Raw genomic sequence first — 24602 nt, 5'->3', positions numbered from 1 at the left:
TTTAACCTGTACTTTTCTCACTGTCTGCTGTGAAAGGGTGCATTATCTGCTGTTTTCAGTATATTGCAGATATATTTTGGTGGATATGAAAAAATGATTGATGTGGTAAAATAGGTCAATTACATCCATCATCTAACCCTCACTTTTATTGTTCCCATACATTGAATTAATTGAATTTTTAATAGAGGAGTTCCTCATTCCCTGACTTCATGCATGAGGACACTACCTGCCCAGCTGGTGGACATAGTGGAGCATTTAGCAGCCAAAGATCCAGAGATTTTTCTCAGGAGTTGGTGGAGACCAAAACAGAGCTAAATAAAGCACAGTGACCAATGAACTTATTTCATTCAAGTGTCCTGAAACACGTCTCTAAATAGACCTAATGTTGCTGCTTGTCTCCTAGATGTAAAACAGGGAACTGTTTTCTAACATGTTCACTGTAGGCTACAGTAAAAAACTTAATTCGGTGATTATAGCCTATGTCAATGTTGTGTTTACAGTTTACAGTTTGGCCAAAATAATCCAAAAAAAAATGCATCTTTAAGAACTGGTAGAAAATGAACATTTAACAATCCAAACATTTGAAGCAAAAAAAAACCCAACTATTTTTGGTTAATAATCAAGATTTTCTATGAGTGGGTGATACTTCCCTACATGCAGACTATACAGTAGGCTATTTCAACATCATGCTTTGACACAAGTATCTTGACACATTGCGGTGTGTGTGTGTGTTTACGCACTTCATGAACAGAGACCGCACGTGTGTGTGTGTGTGTGTAAGTGAACGACAGAGATACTAAGAGCTGGCGGTCAGTTTGATGCAGACCTTCAGACCGGAGAGATTCGGTAAGAAATACGTCTTCATTTCATTTTTATGTAAAAGAAAATACTGTCTGAAGATGAGATACCCACCGTAGATCTTATGTGTGCTTATGTGCCTGTGCGGACCCATTAAGGAGAGTTTCTTTGTAGGCTACAGGCTATATCATCGATAGTCTTTGATATTTTGGTATTTAGGTTGAAGTGACATATCAGCGGATTCCTGTTGAATATGGATTATTATGGAACGCTCATTGGTTTATTGTGAAAAGTGAAACGTGTTTAGAATGCCTGTAGCTCTACCGGCTCTTCAGTCCAGAGTTATGAATTATTTATCTTAACTGTCAAGTCGTGTCAGTTAGTAATCCATGCACTGACTGGACTTCATGGAACTGTAGGAGAAAAGCAACAGCTGCAGATTCATTCAAATGTCGGTTGTTATTTTCGCTGGCTAGGCTTTATATAATATTTATGGAGAGTTACCATGTGTGGAAAACGTAAAGCAGTGTGGGATACATCCAGCATGTACCTCATCTTTATCTGTTGTGGTCCATCCATGTCCCTTTCCTATTCTATATCGGAACTACACAGATAACAGTGAGTGGCTGAAGAGCCCTGCGCTGCGTATGGGGTGCTGCATCACTCTGTCGGGGTTCATCAAAATATCGACTCGCTCGCTGTACATTATCCTTCTTATTACACGGCTACTTACTAAAGACATCAATAATTTGACACAAAATATTGATTTAAAAATGATTGTATTGACTTAAAAATTATTGTATTGCTTCCGCTAAGAAAAATAGTCCGGTATGATTCTACTGCGTTCATAGCATCAACAAGGCTATAGGATACATACAATATGCATACAATATGTTCTACTGTATAATAACCATGGATTAAAGGACTAGCGTTAGGTGAAAGGGGTCGCTTGCAGTGACAAATACAGTTCAACAGAACCGCAACACCCCTCTAAAACTGAAATCTGAACACTGTAGCCCATTGGCTTTCAAAGTGGGGTCCTTGAGGGAGTTCCAAGGGGTCCCCCCAGCAAAAAAAAAAAGATTAATCATTTATTTTCACTATAATGCCATCCATAAGTAATACAGTGACAGAATGTATGACTCTTTAGGTCAAGAGTTGCATACACTTTCTGTAATAAAACATGTAAAAGCAAAATGTCAGATGGGGGACCCTGGGGCAAAATCAAATGGGTGTCCGCGGTCTGGTTTGTGTCAGTTTAGGGCCCTTGATGTGATGTTTGGGAACCACTGGCCTAGCCTATTCTTTTTATGATTCTGTATATGATTGAACTTTGTTTCCCAGAGATTTCAAAAATCATTCCATGAGCTATGAGATGCGCTTGGAAGCTCCAGGAAAAACTTGTAAGCGCACATATTCAAACTCAAAGCATGTTTTTATGGCTACATCATACAATCAAATGGACATATTCTAATTGTCTAATGCGGCATCTTATACACATTCCCCCCAGATGCAGCAGCCTGACATTTATCTATTTGTTTAACAGGGCCAATGGGCTGTCAGATATAGACCTAGCAAAATTTAATCAGCAGTCTCTGGGCAGGCAAATCCATCAATGAGATATGGCATCAAATGTTTTGATTGTTTTGACAGGTGTACAGAGAATAAACATTAGGCTACACCATACAAAACAAAAAGCAGGTTCTGTCTAAAACATTAGATCATACAAAAACATGATTGCTAAATTGTCAAATTATTGCTTTTGTTTCAGCCATTATTTCATGGCACATCATTTCAAGGAATATTTGATATCTTTGGAAATGTTGAGATCTTAACTACAATTTGTGTTTGAAGTGGTCAAATGACGTATTAATAATCTGGTTTTAGTTTTTCCGGGAAGCTGTCTACTAGCTTGCATGCTACCCATACATCACAAGGACTTGAAAAGGTTGGCCTAAAGTCAATACAGACTTTCTACTTCCTGAATAATATGGGATTCACTCTAATTTTCCCATAACTAAACCTTGACTCTCTGCCCACAAAAACAAAGGCTCAGCCCAGCAGCTCTGATAATTTAGCCTGTATTTAGACTTTGCATCCATAATGTGGAGACATTCTTATCAGGCTTTCTTAAACTGCCTAAATCGGTTGTTGTAGGCTGTACTGACATGACCGGAGGAGCAGCAGCATTGCCTAAGCACTTCCGTGAACCTTTACATTAACAGCATAGAGAGTTACAGCAAAGAGAGAAAATGAATACAAGACTTCACATATCATACTAATTAGAGAACTCAAACTATAGCTAGATAACAGAAATAGGAGATAAAGGCAATTAAGTTGTAACCACCAACACACAAACTGTAAGTGTAATTGTTTTTTCTACATAGTGAGGTTTTCCGGATCAACCTCCAACCACACAAACAACTGTTGATCACATCTTGCCCTCTTACTTTTGTTTTAATGCGCTTCATTTTTATTCCAAGGCACCCTTTTTTGATCTCTTTACAGCCCGCCCTTGGGCCTTGGCCCAGACATTGGGCACCAGTTGGATAGAGTGCAGTGGCCGTTTGTAACTAACCTCATTCATCTATGAAAAGGCCATCTCAGCTCTCTGCAGACATTAGCAGAAAGACAAAAAAGCCAAGCCCTGTTTTAAGGCTGGGCGATATGGAGAAAATCAAATTTCACAATATTTTTGACCAAATACCTCAATATCGATATCGCAACAATATTGTAGGGTTGTATAATACGATTTTTAATAAGTAATCATCAGTAACGTGGCTATAATGACTAAGGGGGTAAAGGCAAATAATAGAATCCAAAATCTAAGACCATATCTAATATTGTATCACAATATCGATATCATATCAATATATTGCCCAGCCCTACCTGTTTGTAATTTCAGTGGCTTTACATACAGAATTCAGAACAGGCGGTAGTGCTAAATGTGTAAATCCCTGTTAATCCTGATGTCCTAAGGGGTTTCGAGGGTCTCTACAAGCACCCTTAATGATAGCCTTCGAGTGACTTTGAACTCTTCAGGCCTACAAGAAAGTCCTGAGTCTAATTAAGGCCTTCTGGGATTCTCTCAAGGACCCCTGAGAGTCCCTAGAAAAAACCCTGGCTACCGTAGACTCCTGACACTTTTCCGTGGGACTCTCTCGTGGAGGTTTCAAGGGTCCACACAGGTGTTCCAGGGTCCCTCTGCAAAACCTCATTGAGGCCCTTTGTGACCTTTGCTAGATGTTCAAGGGGGAGTAGCTGCTCTGGTAGCATGTGTTTTTCTCATTGACGAAGGAAATGGGTCTTTTAGGTTCCCTCTACGGATCAGGAACAGTCTTGAGGACCTGTTAGACCTATATCAGAGCCACATTGGCCTTCACCAGGCCCTGGACCCCACTCCTTTAGGCCCCACTCACCTTGTTGCCCTGGTGGACATACCCAGGGTCCTTAAGTGTTTTCCATGGTCCCTAGAATGACACTTAATGACATGTTACCTCAACCAGGCCCACAAGGAAGCCCTGGTGCCTGCTAGATGCCTCCTGGGATCCTCTCAAGGCCCCAGAGAAGAATGGCAGAAATCCCTTGTGGACTCCTGAGACCTCCATCATGGCCACCGGACCATTGTTCCTTCTCTGCTTCTTCCCAAAGTACACTATCATCTCTTCAGTCTTGCTGAAGTTCAGAACTAGGTTGTTGTCCTGACACCAGTGGGTCATGTCCTCTATTTCCTTTAGGAAGGCCTTTTCATTGTTAGGATCCATCTAGAAGAATTCAGGGCTTCTAATTTTGCAACATAATAAAATTTGTCAAGATTTAAATACCATGACATGATCTGACAGAATGACTATTATATTTAGCTCATTTTTGCAGTGCTTACACTCAAAAGTGTACGTAATCTCATATTATTTAATATGCAACTTAACTACCATATGGTACCCTGGATGAAACTCTTTGGGAATTCCTGCTATGGGCGTGGATGAAGTTCAAGGACATGTGATATTAAGAATGGTTCTCAAGTTATTTTAGAGAAATTTTTTCTTCTTTCTCCTATCACTCTCTGTATCTTTCTTTTTATTTCATAAACGTATTGTTCATAGTCTCCAGGTGAACGAGAGCGAGCAATTATGTCTCTGACTAATCGCTGGAGAATATTTATTATCTGGCTAATCTCTGGAGAATACTTTATTATCTGGCTAATCTTACTTTATTATCTGGATAATCTATGGAGAATACCTTATTCTATATGAGTGTTAACTGGTAGCCTAATTACTATTACATAACTGTGGATTTGTCTTCTATGAAGGTTAAAAATCAAATTTAGCCCCCATGACCCTCGCGAAAATGCCAGCTAGCTTTGTGAGAGCCCCAACCCAAAATGGCAATAATTAACCATGTTGGAAATTATCTCTTATAGTTTGGCCTCTTGTGCTGCACAGTACATGGTTTCTGGGACTCTTTTGGGTCAAGGAATTCATAGTGGATGTTATTTTGATGATTTAACCTATTTTTGACCTTTACATCCAAGATGGCTGCTGATTTTCAGCTCCGAAAGGTCAATTTTTGTTGTCATAGAGCCTTCATATTAGTCTATAATGAAAGCTCTGCTCATGCTTAGGCACAAACTGAAGAAGTGTATAACCCATCTCCCACCTGAAGACAGTTTCGTTTGATCTTCATGTGGAAAGGATAAACTATGTTATACTGTATATTGCCAGCTTTATTACATCTTGCTAGAGTATTCCTCTCCCATTGGTCATGGCTGGGAACTCATAAAGTGCGGACCAGTTCGTCACACCCTTCCTCTTTGTCCCAGCAGCTCACACTTTACAACTGTTCAAATGAGAGTAGCAGTGATGATGAGAGGTGTGAGTGTGGAGAATCAACAGACATCAGATGAAAAGTAATTAGTTGTCCATTAGTTAAATAACTAATCACTGTAAAGTTGAAAATTCAGGTTAAATACCTTGTTCTTCAACATGGCATCATGACTTTGCGTAAACATACACGCCACTTTCCTGAAGCCAAATGGCGTGTTATCTGTACGCATTTTGAGCTATCCGCGTGTATGTCTACGCCGTATACAGCGGATGTAAACATACACACCACGTGGCGTCACAAGAACGTGCCGTGCTATCGCGAGAACGTCACATGCGTGTAAAAAAAAAAAGTTGGGCTTAGGGAAAGAACATTGGGAAAGGCTTTAGTAACACTAAAAAACTACAAAAACACGACAGTGCTTAGGAAAACAATAAATGGTTGGGTTTAGGAAAAGAACACTGGGGAAGGCTTTATATATATATATATATATATAAAAAAAACGGTTGATAAATGCAAAACGCGGGACGTGATTCCGGCTCTCCTGGGTGACAGTCCTGTGGATAATTCTCATGTAATGTAGGTCAATGGTGGCCAAACGGCGTTGATAAACGCGCTAAAAAACGATTACGTGTCGTGATAACACGCCAAAATGGCATACGAATTGGCGTGTCATACATATGCCACTTAGTGAGATCAGTCTGTGTTCTTCCATAAAGTGGATAGTGATATACAAATGTATGTCATTATATTCCAATAAATACCTTTATCATTTAATTTAATAGAATTCATTTAGAATGTTTTTGGGTTGTCTCCAGTAATTCTGTGACCATGGAGAGCAAACGTTGACCTTTGTGTGCTTGTTGTTTTACTGTTTATAACTCAGCATGAGCAGAGCTTCCATGAAAGCCTAATATGCTCTACAAAGACTTAAAAAAAACTGACCTGAAAATTTGAGGGTGAAAAATAGTGCAGTGTTGCAGGCCAAACCATTCAAAAGATTTCCAACATGGCCGAAAGTAGCCATTTTGGATTCGGGGCTCTCACAAAGGTAGCATGCATTTACGCAAAGGTCATGGGGGCTAAATTTGTTTTTTGATCTACAGAGATGCCAAATCCACTGAGAAATTAACCTCTGCTTTCCACCAGAACCAGCAGTAGACCTAAATGTATTCCTGTTATAACTGAAGTATCCTGTTGCTTCTCCATCACTCTATTGGATACCAGACTATTAGGAAGCTGGCTCGTGTAAAGCTCATATCTTATTCATAATCAGCTGAATAGGCTTTTATCCTCAGTAGGAAAATACCACTAATAAGATTATCTGGAATGCGAGGATACTAATGCATGTGTACACCTTATCACATTTACTGCTGCTTTTCACAGTCTAGAAATGATCATTTTATAAAATATTAAAGTATAAAGGTTTTTAATCATGTACTGTAATGTGGAGATACTGGGAAGCAGATGAAGCATATAAATAATGTATTTAGTTTTCTACTGTCTAAGACTGACACATAATAAAGCCATACGGCTCAGCATATTGCATTGCATTATTGCTGTGATAGTTTATTACCTTGAACAAGGCTTGATTACCAAGCAGGCAGCTGGTCTGGCGTTCCAGACCCTCAGAGGCCACAACGTTCACATAATTTCTGTAGTCATTTCAATAATTTTTTCCCCCACTATATTGCATTTTCTTTTTTTAAAGATTATTTTTTGGCCGTTTTGGCCTTTATAGGATAGCTGAAGACAGGAAAAGGGGGGGGGGGGGGGGGGAATAACATGCAGCAAAGGGCAGCGGGTTGGACTAGAACACTGGCCACTGCAGTAAGGACTGAGCCTCAGTTGAGCTACCCGGGTTTCCCCAATACTAGCTTATATATACAGTAGCTACAGGTCAACACACAGAAGTGTAAAGGAAAGTAGACAGAGACGCAGCTTCAAGTTCAATTGTAAAAAAGTTTTGTTTTAAAAAAGTAAATATAGATATGCTGGAATATAGATACACACTATATTTTATACACAAAAGCAGAAAGTCAGATTCAGAAATGGTAATCAATACAATACAATTAATACAATATACCCAGAACACACACACACACACACACACACACACACACACACACACACACACACACACACACACACACATGCACCATCACTGCAAACAAGCACCCCTAAGTGTTATGCAATACTTATCTGCATGCAAGTCCACAGCAAACCAAATGACTAGCACCCCCCACAGTATAGCCTGGACCTACTCTAAATAAGGGAGCACAGAGACAGCATTAGCACCTTAAGGATCAACAAAGAGGAACAGGAGGTTTGTATCACAAGGCACAAACAGAATGGATAATGCCACACTATAAATGGAATATTTGCTATAAACCAATACAAAAAACTGACTCTAAACTATAAGCAAAAGGTAATAACAAGGAAAACAAAGGAAAACACTATAGGCAAGACAGTAGCAAACTATCATAAAAAAATAAATACCAGATTTCCTTCAAATTAAGAGGATACTATAATATAATTTCAACCTACCTCTATGGTCACACCTGCCTAAATATGCCGCCTCTCTGGACACCTGTATCACAAGGAAACTGGTCATGTTTATTAAAGAATACAGGAAATGTGTGGGCAATAAAACTAAACAGTGCCTACCTCTACAGTTGGAATCTACCCCGTCACCTGCAATTCCTCCTTAAGTCGATAAAAACCTTTGTCGATGTCATCAATTCTTTTCACTTTTTTTCTGTTGCTGTTTCATTGATGTAGAGAGCTAACTACTGTTACTGTTCGCACGACTATAAAAGTCAGTGCATTACAATCAGTGGTGTTAAATTGTGGAATGGTCTGTGCGCAGAACTTAAGCAATGTCCAAACATAATCCAGTTCAAAAAAAGATACAAAGCAATGATTTTCAAAAAATATAGAAAAGAAGGAGGGCTTTAATAATTGCAATATGTATCCTACTCCTTTTCAGACGTGTCTAAGTTGGCCAATGTTACTTGTTTATTGAATGTTTTGCTTATTTGACTTATTAGCATATTTCTTTGATACTTTGGTTTATTTTTGATATGTCTGAAATAAATTTCTTCATTCATTCATTCAACTAGAATGGAATGATGAAGGAAGATGATGTCACTATTCCAATCCAGTCTGCAACACTCTGATAGGTTTATTTTTTTTTCCAAAATCAGAAATAGCCAGAGCTTTTTGAATTGCTGAACAAATTGGATAATGGCAGGTGATTCAGAGGTCTGGAACCAGGCTTGGTGGGGGTCTCAGTATAGGACCCATAACTAATTTTTGCCCCTAACCCCCAAAGTGGGTTAATCCCTTCCTAGCCTCAAGTATAACATTGTTTGTATACATTTAATCCCTCAATGTGCATACAGTACAACTAAAGACTTTTAGTGTGTTTGATACATCTTTTTGTGATCCTTCCACCTCCTAATAGGGTGGAATTCAACATCAAAAATCACCATCAGCTATTTTTGATGCTGAATTTCACACTAGTTTGATGTCATAGTAGCTTGTGTCACAAAATCTGCTCTTTTCAAATGCCACAAACAACAAACTCTGACTTTGTACATCCTTGTCTCAAAGAGGCAAACTGGGTAATTCAGAGTGACGGGGTCACCAGCCTCTGAGGCAGTCATCTGGCTGCGATGGCCGAGCACTGCTGAGTGAACACATTCATCAAACAGTGGAGTGAAGGGTGTGTTTGGAGCTTTGGATGAAAACATAACATGCATCAAATCATATTTCATGTCACATCTGAGGTCTCAGTGTGCCACAGTGTCAAGAGAAACACAATTTCAGTTGATTTACCTTTACAGTACATCATGAGAAAGAAGATTACTTTTCATGACATGAATTGATTGGAAGGACAGTGAGGACAGTGCAATTCAGATCTGATAGTTGCTCTGTGATAAAGGAGCTGTCAGCTGTCTGACACTGACATGGCTTGAGATGATGTTCATTTTAGATTCCGATCAGATTGTTTTGGGGAAAGTTGGACATATTTTATTTTTATTATTTTATTAACCTTTATTTTACCAGGAAATAATCCCATTGAGATTCAGAATCTCTTTTTCAAGGGAGCCCTGGCCAAGACAGCAGTATAATAGTTCCATATTAAAATATACAGTGAAAAACAGACAACATAAAACAGAAAAAGACAATTGGAAATTTAACATCACCTCAACATAATCACCAGCAGCGCTCAGTAACAGCGCTATGTGCTTTTAGTACTCAAATAGTCCTTAATCCTAATTTTAAACTGTGTCATTGTTGGTAGGTAGTCTAATTTAAGATGATTCTGCAATTTATACCAGGATGAGGGTGCAAAAACTTTAAAGGCACTTTCACCGAAGACAGTTCGCATTCGGGGAATGTCATACATGATTTGACCATATGATCGAAGATTACATTTCCTGGTGATGACTTTAGGAGTCAGGAGAGAACATAAGTAAGGAGGCAGTTTATACAGTATGGCCGTAAAAAGAAAAATATACCAATGCTCCAACCTGCGATTGTGCAAAGAAGGCCAACCAACGCCCTCATACAAGCTACAGGGATGAGTACGAAAACTAGGATTAGTTACAAATCTTAGTGCTGCATGGTACACAGAGTCCAGCATTTTCAGAGAAGATTGATTTGCATGCATGTATAAAATATCACCATAATCCAGCATTGACAGAAATGTTGCTTATATAAGTGTTTTTTTGGTAAACACTATATGCTGCTTGAAGGACAAACTTTCTTCTAAGAAGAAACCAAGAGATTTGTAGACTGATACTATGTGTAGACAATAATAATAACTTGGACTTATATAGCGCCTTTCACTAGTAGGACTTAGTGAAAAGAAATGATTTGAGGTGTTCTTGAACATGGGCAGGGATGGGGCAGAGCGGACGTGGAGTGGTAGACTGTTCCAGAGTGTGGGAGTGTTGGCAGAGAAAGCCCTGTCCCCAAAAGTCTGCAACGTAGTGCGGGGAGTGTCCAGTAAGTCCTTGTCAGAGGACCGCAGGGAATGTGACTGAGTGTAGAGGTGGAGGAGATCTGTGAGGTATTGTGGTGAGAGTCCATGGAGAGATTTTTAGGTGAGCAGGAGGATCTTGTAAGTGATGCGTGACTTGACTGGCAACCAGCGGAGCTGTTGGAAGATGGGAGCGATATGCTGCCAGGGCTTTGTGTGGGTTAGAACCCTGGCAGCAGAGTTCTGGACATCCTGGAGTCTGCTAAGGGCCTCGGTGGGCAGTCCAGACAGGACACCATTGCAGTAGTCCAGACGGCATGGATGAGTGTCTCAGTTACTAAATGTGTGAGTGAAGGCCGGAGTCATGAGATGTTTCTCAGGTGGTAGAAGGCGGACTTGGTGATGTTGTTGACGTGGGACCGGAAGGAGAGACTGGAGTCCAGGATAAACCTCCATGCTCAAATTGACTTGACTTTTCTAAACCAGTGAATACCAATGACCAATGACTACTACTCTGGGCATCATGTGTGTGACAATGACTGTCATAGGCTAAAATATATCACAGCAACTTCTTTTGTCAGCATTTACAGACTGTTAGTGGTGTTTTAAGCTACTGTTACTGGATGATGAGGTTTGCATGAAGAAATTACTGTCAGTCTCACTTGAACATGGTGTTTTGAGGTAACAGAAGATAATTAACAACACTGAGTAACCGCAGTGGCGGCTGGTGCATTGGCTAAAGTTACAAACATTGCAATAGTTTACTATCTTTACTAGACGCTGAAGTCTTCATCTTTTTTGTGCAGTGACTAGTTGTGGGTTTTGAGTGTGATGTTAATCAAAGCGCCTCATTACAGAAACTTCAAGTCTAAAATCCTAATTGCATCTTATCTTAGGATAAGAATTACAGAACCGTCCTATAACCTAGGGATTTCCCAAGTTTGGAATCGTAAGTTAGGATGGCGTAGACCAGTGGTTCCCAAACTTTTGCAGCTAAGGGGGTTGTGATAGTAGTTGGTGATGAAGCTAATTCCAGTGATACGTGGGTTAGAGGAATGGCTGTGGTAACAGCATATTCCCTGTAGCTGTGCCTGATTTACAACTTGTTGCTGTTGCTACGGTTACCGCTGCCAGGGTCACCGATCACATAGCAGCAGTGCCATTCCTGCTGCCCTGGGGAAATGAGTTAAGGTATTGATCACACTGTAATTTGTTCATTTATTGATCCTGATGTCTGGAGGTTTGATTAAGTTTAAAGTTATCAAAGTGACTAGTTTAGTTTCTCCACCTGAGTCTCCATCAGAGTTTGTCAGCTGTGTGTCTGCCTGGCATACTTTGTGTGTCTGCTCGGTAGCTTTTAAGGAAACCCATTGCCAGATAAAAAGGTAACATTCTGATGTTCGTAAGTTCTTAAATCACCTCATTTAGGAATGAAGAAAATGCGTTTTAGTCATTGTTTACGTTATGAAGCCCGAGAAAAGTGTAAAATGATATATGCCTACATTGTTTAAGATGTGCTCTGGGTAAGGACTGAAGTTTTATAAGTTTGAAGCTAAGATAAACTTAAAGGTTAGGCTGAAATATGGGTTAGATTTGAGGATTGGAGCGGAAAAGTTAGTAAAAAGTTATACACCCCTTCACTAGAAGTTACCAAACACCAATCAGTCACCCTGATCATCAGTTCAGGTGATCAGTCTCAGATGTTGTACATTTCTACAAAACACCGGTGCAGTTAAAACGATAAAGTTGTTTTCAATTTTACCTTTGAAAATCTATTTGCAGAAGAATAACCCGCCCACTCCTGTACGCACACACACACACACACACACACACACACACACACACACACACACACACACACACACACACACACACACACACAGTTTAACCTCTTCTAAATATTCCAAATAAACTCATGTGATTGAATTACTTTATTAAATCCAGATCTCACAGCTGAACAGTGAGCAGAGTCTCTGCTGGGAGTCAGAACAAAAGGCCATTAACCCTTCAGACCACTTGAAGAATGAATTTGAACAGTAGAAATTGTGTCTTACTCTAGAAATTAATGAGAAATACTACAATACTACTACTATTATTATGAATCCCATTTATAACATACTGACTGAGGTTTCCTCTGAAACATCAACAGTATCTGTCTGTTATTACCTATTTAATTACATATATATATATATATACTCAGTGTGTCATTACAGTGGGATGAATCTGGAGTCATGGATTCCTCACAGGTAGAAAACCCAGACTCATACTTTAAATTAAGCTTGTTTTGTTGGGTCTGTTTGCACAACTGATGTCTTGGTCAGCTAACATAAAGGTTAATGTCTTCTACATACAAGATATTTTGTCTTATTGATGACTTATGTGTTCTGTAGATTCTGCCGTGTTCAAATTATTTTGGAGTTACTATGTCACCCGTTTCTGACTTCTAAATAGCATTGGCGTAAACATCCAAGTCATAATTATGACGGGAAAACTCCAATACATCCAACTTGGCATTTCCCACTTATGGAAGTGTATACTTTATGCCTTTTCTGTTCCTAAAAGCCAATTTATACTTCTGCGTTAAATCGGCGGCGTGGGTACGTACGTGGAGATACCGACCCTACGCCGTAGCCTGACGTGCACCTCTCAAAAAATGTAACTACACGTTGAGGCGAAACAGATTGCAACAACTATGATTGGTCCGCTCGGCCGTGGCTTGGTAGTGTTGCATTTCATCCTACTCATTTCCTGGTTCTCCTTCTCCGTAAACAACATGAAATCAAGGAGAGGGTTAACTTTTCCTGCTACGGCTTTCCCACCGTGGTCAGAAAGCACAGGGGAGACACTTTGTTTCTCCATCCATGCCTCTAGAGTCAGCACTCGCTCCGAAGCTAATCACCGTCACTCTCTCACTCGCTCTACACACACTCCAAATGCACACAACACATGCCCGCCCTGCTATTCTTAGTAGTCCACTTACGTAGGCTACGGCGAAAGCTCTGCGTGGAGCCTCTGCAGAAGCATAAATCCCACTTCAGACTGCTGCCCCTGCTGTGTGTGCCCCCCCTGTAGACTTATTATCATTTGACACTGTAACATCAATCTACAGGACGGACACTACAGTGTTCACATTAGCAACAGTTCCTGGACTAAAGGGAGTTCATCTCCACAATCACATATATAAGTGACTCAACATATCTTTATCTACAAAGAGGAGAAGTTTCACATACAGTATTATTGCACATGTATAATTCTAATTTATTCCATAACACTAGCCACCTGGCTGAATAAGGGTTAAAAGCATGGTTTAGCTTGACACTTCAGGAATGCACGGTGTATCCAGCTGTGCCTTAATCTGTCTGTGGTTTATTTAGGAAGACCAGAGAGAGTCGTACAGAAGGACAGAGTGAGTGAGAGAAAGAGAGATGGTGCTTGTGGTTTAAGTGTGTTGTGTGAAGGTAGCTCTTAATGGTTTCATAGTGTGTTATTATGGAGCCATTTTCAAAATGCTTGGATGGCAAAGCAAAGAAGTATAGTGGAGGTTATATCCAGAGGAAGCTCCATTGACTCTGTTACACTGGAGTTCACAGAATACTGAATGTAGATGCTATTCATGCATCCAACTCATTTTCACTGACAGTGGAACGCAAAACAGCTGAAACTAAAATGCTAACAGACAGACACTACTTCTGCCTCGCAATTAAATGTCAAAGTCAGGGATATAAAGTACGAAGAACACATTTTACAAATTGCCAAAGTATGTTTCTACTCGACTATGCAAATGTTTTTTGATAAGAGACAGAACACAGAGGAGTGAATGACCTTTAATCTATATTTCTAATTAAATAGATGAAAAGATAGGTGAAAACCGAACAGTGCACAGCCTAACGTAAGACTTGATTGTGCTGGTGTTGATATTTAAAGTGACTGTGAACACATACAAAATAATGAACACTTGCTTGCACACAGTTAAAAAGAAAACTGTGCAGCCAAAAAGGTATTTCTACATTGTATCACAGTTATCAAAGTCAACAACAGTGGGGGAAAATCAACAAATTGGAAAAAAATGGAAGCTTGCAAAAGAGTGATTTTTTTATACGTAAAAATTCTGGAGCAGAAGAGCAGGCATACAACATGTGGTTGTAATCTAACCTGCAGACGGACAGCGGGGTTCAGATTAATATTCTTCCTTAATTCTGCCTGAGAAAGTTGTTTGCTGCACCACTACTCCGTCATAATGCAAGACAGATTCAGATTTAGTTCAACCTTGGTTGTTGTATTGTAGTAATACTGGTCAATAATATGGTTGTAGGCAAACTACCCTACATCCAGTTTTGCACTAACCTGGACTCCTGATTTGATGTTAAAAAACAACAAAACAAATTGGGCCAGGGGGCCGTGACTCCTACCCCCCCACACTTCCGGCGCCCTTGTTTTGAGCACACCCATCTTTGAACTTGGCCTTTACTTTGACTACACATCTGTAAAGTTTCATGATTGTTATTTTGCACGGTGACTAAATCTGTCAGACAGACAGACAGGCATATAAACCAATATATATATAAATATAAACCACCTCTGTATAACATTTTGCCATGATGACACACACACACACACACACACACACACACACACACACACCTACTTTAACTTTTGCTGGTATATTATTCTAAAAATGCGGGGCCTCACATCATCAGCTCATTATTCATCCTTCTCTCTCCTTAGCCAACAGTTTATCATAGTTGTTAAGTAGAAGCTGTTAAGTGCCGCTTCTTGTAAAGTGGTCTGGCAGCATGTACGAGTAAATTCTGAATTTGTCTCCTCTTTCTGCCACCCATGCTAATAAAACTACTTTCATGTTGACCTGAGCAGTGGGTGGGAAATTGTCACTGGGAGGACCTGTCATTTGTTTTATAATTCAAGGCTTTTTATAGGAGTTTCCCTTTGTTCTCAATGAGGATGAATTGTTTCATAATGTGATCTTTTAAAGCCAATGCCATTTCACATTGTATCTCTGATTAATGGCTATTGAAATTATAATATGGTCTGGACAGTGACAGATTCATCTGTGATAACAAGTATTGACACGACAGGATGCAGTCGTGGTTAACGCAGGAAGCCGGTCTGTTCCTTCACTACGTTTCCTTCTGTCTCAACAACACAGAGAACAGTTTAGACGAATTTGAGCTATGTCAATATGGTTACATGCAGCGCTTTAAATTAACACCCGCCAACCTGCTAAATACCTGTAAAACTTAACTTTGGCGGGTAACATTGTAAAGTTCCTTGCCAATTTGGCAGGTAATACATGAAGCAAATAACCCTGCGTCTGTTTAAATCGGCAGTTTGACTTATTGTTTCCAGATTGGTCTGTTTTCCTGGCGGTTTTGTGTGTGTTTGCTTTGAAAACATAATCTTTATCTAGCAATCCTGCTTGTAGTATTAATCCTACATTTCCCATGAACACTGTGTCGTGACTTGTAGCACAACCGTTGGCTACCTGCCTAGCGTGTGGTATCAAATACGAGCAACGCGTAAAGAGAAAAGACAAACGGAACGGCGCGAAACAAACCAGAGGAGCTGAAATTAAAGTAAATAAAAAACCAAACATGTGGCTACTGGAAAATCTGATTGGCTGGTAACTTCAAAATCCGTGTTGGCTGGTGATTGAAAAAGTTAACTTAAAGCCCTGGTTACATGTTTTTCTTTAGAATGAGAAGCCAAAAAACTTTTGGTGATCCCTTGACTCTTCCTCTAGCGCCACCATGAGGTCGGTTTAAATATGTCAACAACTATTGATTTGATTGTCATGAAATTGGGAAATACATGAATTTTCTTCTCAAGATTTATTGTAATAACTTTTGTGAACCCCTTTCTTTTTATCTAGCGGCATCATTAGGTGTGATTTCACTTCGTACAATACTTTGGTTAACGACCAATTACCAACCTTTGTCGTTTAATACAACATTATCCAAAACATTAATATTATCCAAAAACTTGTCATTGTCTTGCTTACATTCAGCTGTATATACTGAACTGTGTGTGTGTGTATTTACATTTAAATATAATAAGCAGTAAATGTTTATAATCTCTAATAAAGATATATTCTTCTGTGTTCCTCAGTGGCCAAATAAAACTGGACTGCCCAATCAGAGAAGACGAATACTCACCCAGATGAGATGAGTTTGGGACATCGCTGAGTGCTCCAACCAACATGGAGATTTGTGTGTGTGTGTTGTTACATTATAGTAACACGTATAAGTGCAAATGTCTTAAAACATTCATGTGAGCGTGTGCATGTGAAAGGTGAAGTAGTGTGAGTGCGAGCGGGGTCTGATGGTGTTCACCATGTCAGAGGAGGACGTGACTAACTGCACCATCAGCCATGAAATCCATCAGTACCTCTTCTCCTCGGTGTATATACTTGTACTATTGGTGAGTGTGTGTACGGCAGGGCTATTCAATTTCAACTTCAGTTGATTTTTTTCAGTCAGATTTCGAACCACGAAATGTAGATGGGCCAGACATTTTCAGCAGCCTACAAATATGCGGAATAAGAACGTTATTTTAAAAAACACAATAAAAAAAAGCAATAATACTACTCTAGGCTATTTCTAAGACATATAATGGATGGGCAGACTCAGACAGGAGGCAGAGGCACGGATCTCCCTGGCTGGCTTGCAACCTGCAGTGATATTTTGGCATGTTTTTTTTTCTCCGCTTAAAGGTGCACTATGAGTTCCTGCATGGTCACTTCTGTTGACGTTCCAAGTAAATTTCAAACAAAACAGAGCAAGCTCGCCCCTCCCCCCATGTTTCCGTAACTGTCATGACTAACTGACTAACTGTCACTAACCCCCACCCCCTCCCCCAACCATCTTGTTGGTGATTGGCTGGAGTGGTTTGTTGTATTTTGGTGCACAGCCTGTGCCTCTAGTGTTTGTTTGACGACCCCTGTGTTGTCTCCAGAGACCGGGCTTTTTCACAGTGTGTTCAGGGGGCAGGCAGCTAGCGGATCAAGGAGAGATGCCTACGATTTGAGACAAAAATGAAATCGTGCTGAAACCATGCAGGAACTCATAGTGCACCTTTAAAGCAACACCAAAGCACTTTTCCTCTTCGGTCCCCTACAGGTTGGAAGCGGAATTGTCCATTACAGTTTCTTATGTCTCATTCGAACTACAGATCCGCTACCCGATCTGACAAACTTGCATAGTGCGGTTATAGCCGGTAGAGGGCCGCAAAGCAAATGCAGAAGTGCCGTTCACCCTGTTGCGAGTTGATGAACCACTGAAACGATTTTGGAAACATTATTTTAAGGTACAAAATAATCTTTGGTGTTGCTTTAACCGGCAGTGAAGTAACGTCTGAATTTAAACCCAAACCATGATCTTTTTCTAAAGTTAACCAAGTAGTTTTGGTGCATAAACATACCCAAACTGCAAAAAGACATTTATATCGCGACCTTTATGTTCAAAACTCTCGTTCTGGTTTAGATATGAGGTCGTATTACACCTGCCGCTAGGGGCACTAGTTTATGAAATGTTCCTGGGCGTCATATTAGAGGGTAAGTAGTCTCGCTTTCCAAGACCTTCCTCCACAGCAGGGGGTAAGGAACAAGCGACCGACCCATATCGTCATATGGTCTAAAAATCAACGCATCATTTTTTTATGTTATCCAGCAGCTGGTTACATATTCAGTGTTTTTGTGATTATCATTAGGGGATATCTGTGGACTCACAAATATACAATTGAATATTGAAACAGAAAGGAAGTGTTCTAAACAGGATTTAGTAATCAATGAAGAGGGGGCATTGTGGAAACTGCCTGATGAAATAAAAATATTCCCAATAAATGATCTTCTTGATTCTAGGTCGGCATTCCCTCCAACCTGTACTCTTTGTACCACGCTGCTCTACAACTGAAGCAGAAGAATGAGCTGGGAGTTTATTTAATGAACCTTACTGTGTCAGATCTGTTATACCTGGCATCATTACCCCTGTGGCTACAGTACTTCTTTCAGGTAGCGTAAAACCACTCATTTATTTTGTCATAACAATCAAAAAATGCGAGAAGTTACTACATTTTTCACAAAATGTAAACATAGCCAGGTTATTACATTACTGTACTGCACTTATTATGTTTCTTCAAGCAGCACTTTTATGTGACTCCTAAGCCTAATGCATATCTGGTAAGGTCATTTGGTAAATTTGGGGGGGTTTTTTCACGAATGTGCTCTCAGTCTGATTATACCTTTAATTTTGATTTATTAATGTAAAAATCCAGTTTTATCTGGATTTTTCTACGTGCCACCTACCTGTTGTCTTGTTCATCTACCTAGAGTCTAGTTTATGTGTCTATGTGTGTGCGGTGTTGTTTCAGGATGATGACTGGAGTCACAGGGAGTGGTTGTGTCAGCTCTGTGGCTTTCTGCTCTATGAGAACATTTACATCAGCATTGGTTTCCTGTGCTGTATCAGCCTGGACCGCTATCTGGCTGTGGTCCACCCTTTAAGGTAATTTTGATTCAGCATGATGTACATGCAAGCAGTAGGTAGGCCTGTAACAATTATTTAATAAATGTCAAATTTTTGTGTTATTACTGGGTCATCTGGGTCACATAACAGTTATATAACCAAAAGAAAAACTTTATATGTTTGAAAAATAAATACATACATTTTAAATTTGATTGAAAGAGACAATTATAATGTTAATCACAATTATTTCTGAGACAATTAATTGTACGGCAAAATTTGGAATTAGCAGCAGGTCACCGCCACTATTACGTTACCGACCAGCATAATGAACTTTGAGTGGCACATATAAAGAAAGTGGTCCAATTGTGCTTCTTCCAAAAATTAATCAGTGCCAAAATTAAACCTCTGTCACATTTTCAAGATCTGGAAAAAAAATCATTCATTCATGATAGACTTTTAACTAATACTCAACATAGGGGACACATCACATCAGTGCTGGCCAACTGGTCCATTGGTTACCTATAGAGTGCAAAATTATTTTAAAATTATTTCAATCACCTACAAAGCACTTCACGGGCTGGCCCCTGAATTATTGTGTCCCCTGACACGGTGAGATCACTTAAATGTGCTGACCAAGGTCTTCTGGCTGTCCCGTAATCTAGGCTTAAAACCAAAGGTGATTGCGCCTTTGCAGTGGCGTCTCCCACCCTCTGGTACAGTCTTTCCTAGTCCCAAAAAAAAAAAAATTCCAAATAAAAGTCAGTCAATGGTTTAAAGAAGCTGTTAAAAACGTATTTGTTCCGTATGCACTTTGTCCTGTAATGTTTGTTGTGCCTCCTGGATGTTTTTTTTTTTTTTATTGTTTAAGAGTTTAACTTCGGTTTGCCTTTTATTTTGTAGTTTTATTGTTATCATTACATTGATGTTTGTAGGGTTAGGGTTTTTTAGTCTCTTTGTTTCCCTAAATGTCTTGTCTCCAGCGTCTTTCTTGTAGAGTTTAGATTCTCGGCCCAAGCCTGAGCCCGACCCGAGGTCGTGTCGGGCTCGGGTCGGGCTCGGCCGTTATTTTCCGCCACTATCCTCGGCCGGGCAGGACCCTTGATAAAGCATTTTTTTTTTTTTTTATCCATTACCTATTTAGCCTAATTGGGTGGGGAGAAAGCTATGCCATAATCAGAAATATTATAAATATGTATATATAAGCTATATAAAAGTAACAAATGTGTACAAAATTTAGGCTGCAGTTACAAAATGCAGCACTTCATGCGCGGAGTCTCCTCCTCTCGCACGCATCACACCGGGCCTGCTGGGCTGTATTGTGTATCTTAAGTGCAACATGGAGCTTGAAGATGTAAAGAAAAAAAGAAAAACAGGAGAATTACCTTTGAGCAAGTGTGGAGGAAAGTCGGAGGTATGGAAGCAGTTTAAACAAGTCGTGGGCAGTGACAACAATATGTTGTTCATCATTGTTTCTTTTTTTTTACGTTTCTTCATTCAGATCCATTTGCAATCCGTTCCATTCTGAATAAACAAACAGCGCAGTTTACAGGCTTCGTCCTTGTTGCATTATTCTAAACAGATTTCTGCAGTTCAAACAACTCTGAATTGTAGTTGAGAACGTCAGTTATAACGGCCCACGTATTAAAAAAATGTCGGGTTTAAATCGGGCTCGGGCTCATAATTCCAGTTAATGTGTCGGGCCGGTCTCGGACGCAACGTGCTCGGGCTCGGGTAGGTTCGGGCTTGATTATTTGGGCCAATCTAAGCTCTACTTTCTTGTGGCGCTTCCATTCCTAGCGTCCTAGCAACATCACTGGCTTATGCAGTTTTATCATCAATTAAACATAAGAACTCATTTAATGCTAATGGCATGTTCTCTCCTTTCTGTCTCTTGTTGGTCTCCAGGTTCACCTCTCTCCGCTCTATGAGTGCGGCATGGCTTGTTAGTGCCATCATCTGGCTGAAGGAGATCGCTGTGGGTGTTGTTTTCTTCCGCCATAAAGAACTGAGCAAAAACCGCAAGAACCAATCAGTGTGCTTCGAGCACTACCCCATGCAGCCTTGGGAGTATCCAATCAACTATTACCGCTTCACTATCGGCTTCATGTTTCCGCTGGCTATTTTATCGGTATGATGATTTTTCAGATCTATGTTTTCATCCAAAATGAAATGGTGTATTTAAATTGATTGAGATGATGAGCTTGAGTTCTGAAAAACTCAGATAAAGATATTACTCAGTTAGAGTTGGACTCTTACTTTTGCTACTGTTACACTACATTTTAGTAGCCTGGCTCCACCCTCCTACGTACGTCCGCTCAAGTTTAATTTTCCTTCAGTACTCCGTCTGGGTTTGCGGTATATTCTTGGATTTTCCCCGACCAAATCTCCAATCAGCAAACAGAGGGAGTGGCTGAGAGCGATGACGTTGAGGTCGTGACGTGTGCTAGTTTAAGTTATAGTTCCGTAATGGCAGAGGAGAAAGATGCGGTCCATTGTGGCAACGCTGCCGAATATCCAGAAGTTAAAGCCTGAGCAAGAACAATCTTTGCTGAGTTTTGTTGGTGGCCATGATGTTGTGGCCCTCCTCCCCACGGGGTTTGGGAAAAGTTAGATTTTCCAGCTCGCTCCGTTAGTGGTGAAGGAGTTGGCTAAGGCTAACGCTAGTGATGCTAAGCTGATAGTTGTTGTCGTCTCCCCTCTTGTTAGCCTGGTCCTACCAGACAGTACGTAGGAGGGCGGAGCTAGGCTACCAGAGTGGCTCTGGGCAGATCCAATAGTTTTAAACTTCAACAGAGTACCCACCTTCAAGGAAGTTAACACTTGTCAATGGAGAGTGGCCAGACTCTCTGTACACATGAAATGTACCAGAGTCTGGTAGGACCAGGCTAACATTTTAGCATGTCACACAAAAATGTAATGGTTCCATCGTAAAAGTAAAATATGACAAAAAAATCTCTCAGTCAGGGTGCCTTATGATGACGTCTGTAGAGCAACTGAGTCCAGAGAATCACGTTGGCAGCTATTAAACAAAACCTTAGCAACACAGTCTTGCTTTACTGCACTACATCTGCCTTCACCACAGTGATCTTGATCACTTGATGGTGATAGAACTCAAGCTGGAGGTCTCAGTGTCTTAGCAAATCTTTCATCTGGACACGTTTAAAATCCCAAACTGCCAAAACTACAGCCCTGTGTGATGAGTGAATGAATGAATAATCTTATTTTTGCTTAGTGTATAATACTACTATTACTATTATCTGTTTCTATTTCTATTCCTATTCAATTGTCTAAATACAGTCATTTAAAAAAGATGTGATAGGGTTTTTCAGAGGATGAAGAAAGGATTATTTAATGGAAATATGAAGTAGAGTTGGTCATCTTGACAATGATCCTGATGCATCCGATGACATGTTTTTTCGGTCCAGATCAGCTACCTGTGTGTCCTTCGGGCCGTGGGCCGGAGCGCTGGGACGCAGCCTGATCAGAAGACGAGGATCAGGCAGTTAGTCAGCAGCACCATTCTCATCTTCCTTGTCTGCTTCTCCCCCTACCACGTCTTCCTGTTAGTGCGCACCCTGCTGGAGCGAGACTGCAACTTTATCGCAGGTACAGAGTCTTTCTTGCAGAGTTATCCAGTGGGTGAAAATGTTGTGGTAACCAAGTGGCCTGTATTCTTTATTTTCCAGGAATATTTAACTACTACCATATGTCATTGTTGCTGACCACCCTGAACTGCGTGGCCGACCCAGCTCTCTACTGCTTCGTAAGCGAAAGTGCCCGCCGCGGCCTGTACAGAGCTATATTCCGGCCCGTTGCTCGGATACTATGCTTCTGCTTTCGCCGTGGCAACGCCAGCCCCGCCAACCCAGCAACCGATTCCCGCGAGGTCGCCACAGACGAGAACGGCCAGCCAAGTGTGATGCTGCTCACACACACCAGCAACTTAGGAAAAACAGACAACAAAAACACAATTTTAATCACACAGACTAATGAAAAGACTATCATACCCTTAATTATACACAATAATAGACACTCTGAGAAATGTGTGGACAGGGATGGAAAGCCCAGCTGTGTGATTGCCATGGAAGAGCAGAGCAAAAAGACAGAGAGGACTGACGAGACAGACAAGAACACCAGCAAAAACAATCAGTAAACCATGCTAGAGTCCTCAGAGCAATGGGAAGAAGCCAAGACTGCCTGTAAACACGCAATTGCAGCGGGCCCTAATGAAGCAATGCTGCCCACCCAGCTGTGTTTACATCATCATCATCATCATCATCATCATCAACATCATCAATATCATCATCATCATCATCCAATGGCATTGGACTGAAACCATTTTCTTCTCTCTCTGCAGTGATTTCACTGAGCCTTGGTACAGTAACTTCCACTATGTGAGAGTTCAACATGAATCTAATGCCCTGTTTCATTTCTCTAATGTGTTTTTAGACATGGGAGCAAAATGGAGGTGTAGTTTGAGATTGTCACAAGGTCCGTATGCATAAGGAGGTCACACGTACTTTTATTTAATTGTGCATTTGGGTACCGAACCCTCGGAGAAGGTTTTCTTTAAAACAGTAGTATCATGTTACCACTTTCGAATAAGATACCTTTTATAAAAAGTAGTTGTAACTAATTATTAATGGTTTATAAATAATTTACTAAGGCTTTAAAGATCAAGTATAAGCTCTCATTAACTACAATGTTTGGGTTGCCAGCTGTAGCGTAGCCAGAAGTCATGTTGTGGTTGGGCAGAGAAAATATGTGGGCATGGTCGCTAATCATTTTGGTCAGTGCATGAACACAATGCACTAAATAAGAAAGTGGTATACTTATGGTGCAGCTATACAAATAATGACACAATCCATTTAATGGATTTACTGATGTTTGCTGACTTAAGAAGAAAATGTTTCTTTGTTTCTAATGGGCCACTGGGTAGGGATTAAATGTATTAAAGTTGTCCATAAATATGACCAAAATCTACCCATTAGCAACTTTCTACAGTATTTTGTGGGGCATAATGTAACGTCCATGGATGGATTTGAGACTTTAGCATAGATGATTGATTTAAAAAATCTTTTGCTTTAAAGCAATACTGTGTAACTTTTGCTGAACAGCCAATGTGGCCAATAATTGAAAAAAAAAAGAATAATGGTAAATGCTAAAACAGCAGCAAGGTCATAAACAGCCGGGTCTCTTGCCGTTTGTTATTTCTTTTGTCAAAAGTTACGCAGTCTTGCTTTAAACAGTACAGTGATCGTTAACCCCAACTTCAAGGTTTTTAATGGCTTTCATTGATATTATATATTGTTCAATTTCTTTGAAAAATAATTTTACGTCATTTTAAAACATGATAATATTGTGTAAGCATAATATTATGGCTTTGAGTGACTTTAAATTTCCACTTTGGGGGCGGCCTCTAGCTCACCCAGTAAGAGCGTTCGCCCCATGTTGGCTGAGTCCTGCAGCGGTGCAGGGTTTGAATCCGACCTGCTGCCCTTTGCTGCGTGTCATCCCCC

The 24602-nt window shown here is 40.3% G+C and overlaps 1 protein-coding gene across 1 annotated transcript; it reads left to right on the top strand.

Annotated features, from left to right (window-relative positions):
* Positions 1–735: 735 nt before the first annotated feature.
* On the top strand, positions 736–24220 carry LOC116065767 (ovarian cancer G-protein coupled receptor 1). The gene is made up of 7 exons (XM_031321390.2): positions 736–846; positions 16730–17041; positions 18480–18629; positions 18989–19122; positions 20989–21211; positions 22509–22689; positions 22770–24220. Exons 2-7 carry the CDS (start codon positions 16943–16945, stop codon positions 23234–23236), a joined length of 1254 nt encoding a protein of 417 aa, XP_031177250.1. The 5' UTR covers positions 736–846; positions 16730–16942; the 3' UTR covers positions 23237–24220.
* The last annotated feature ends 382 nt before the right edge of the window (positions 24221–24602 follow it).

This window comes from Sander lucioperca, chromosome 18 (genome assembly GCF_008315115.2).
Source record: "Sander lucioperca isolate FBNREF2018 chromosome 18, SLUC_FBN_1.2, whole genome shotgun sequence".
In the NCBI taxonomy this organism is placed as follows: Eukaryota; Metazoa; Chordata; class Actinopteri; order Perciformes; family Percidae; genus Sander; species Sander lucioperca.
The sequence above is the reverse complement of the archived record's forward strand: the minus strand, read 5'-3'. Positions and strand labels throughout refer to the sequence as shown.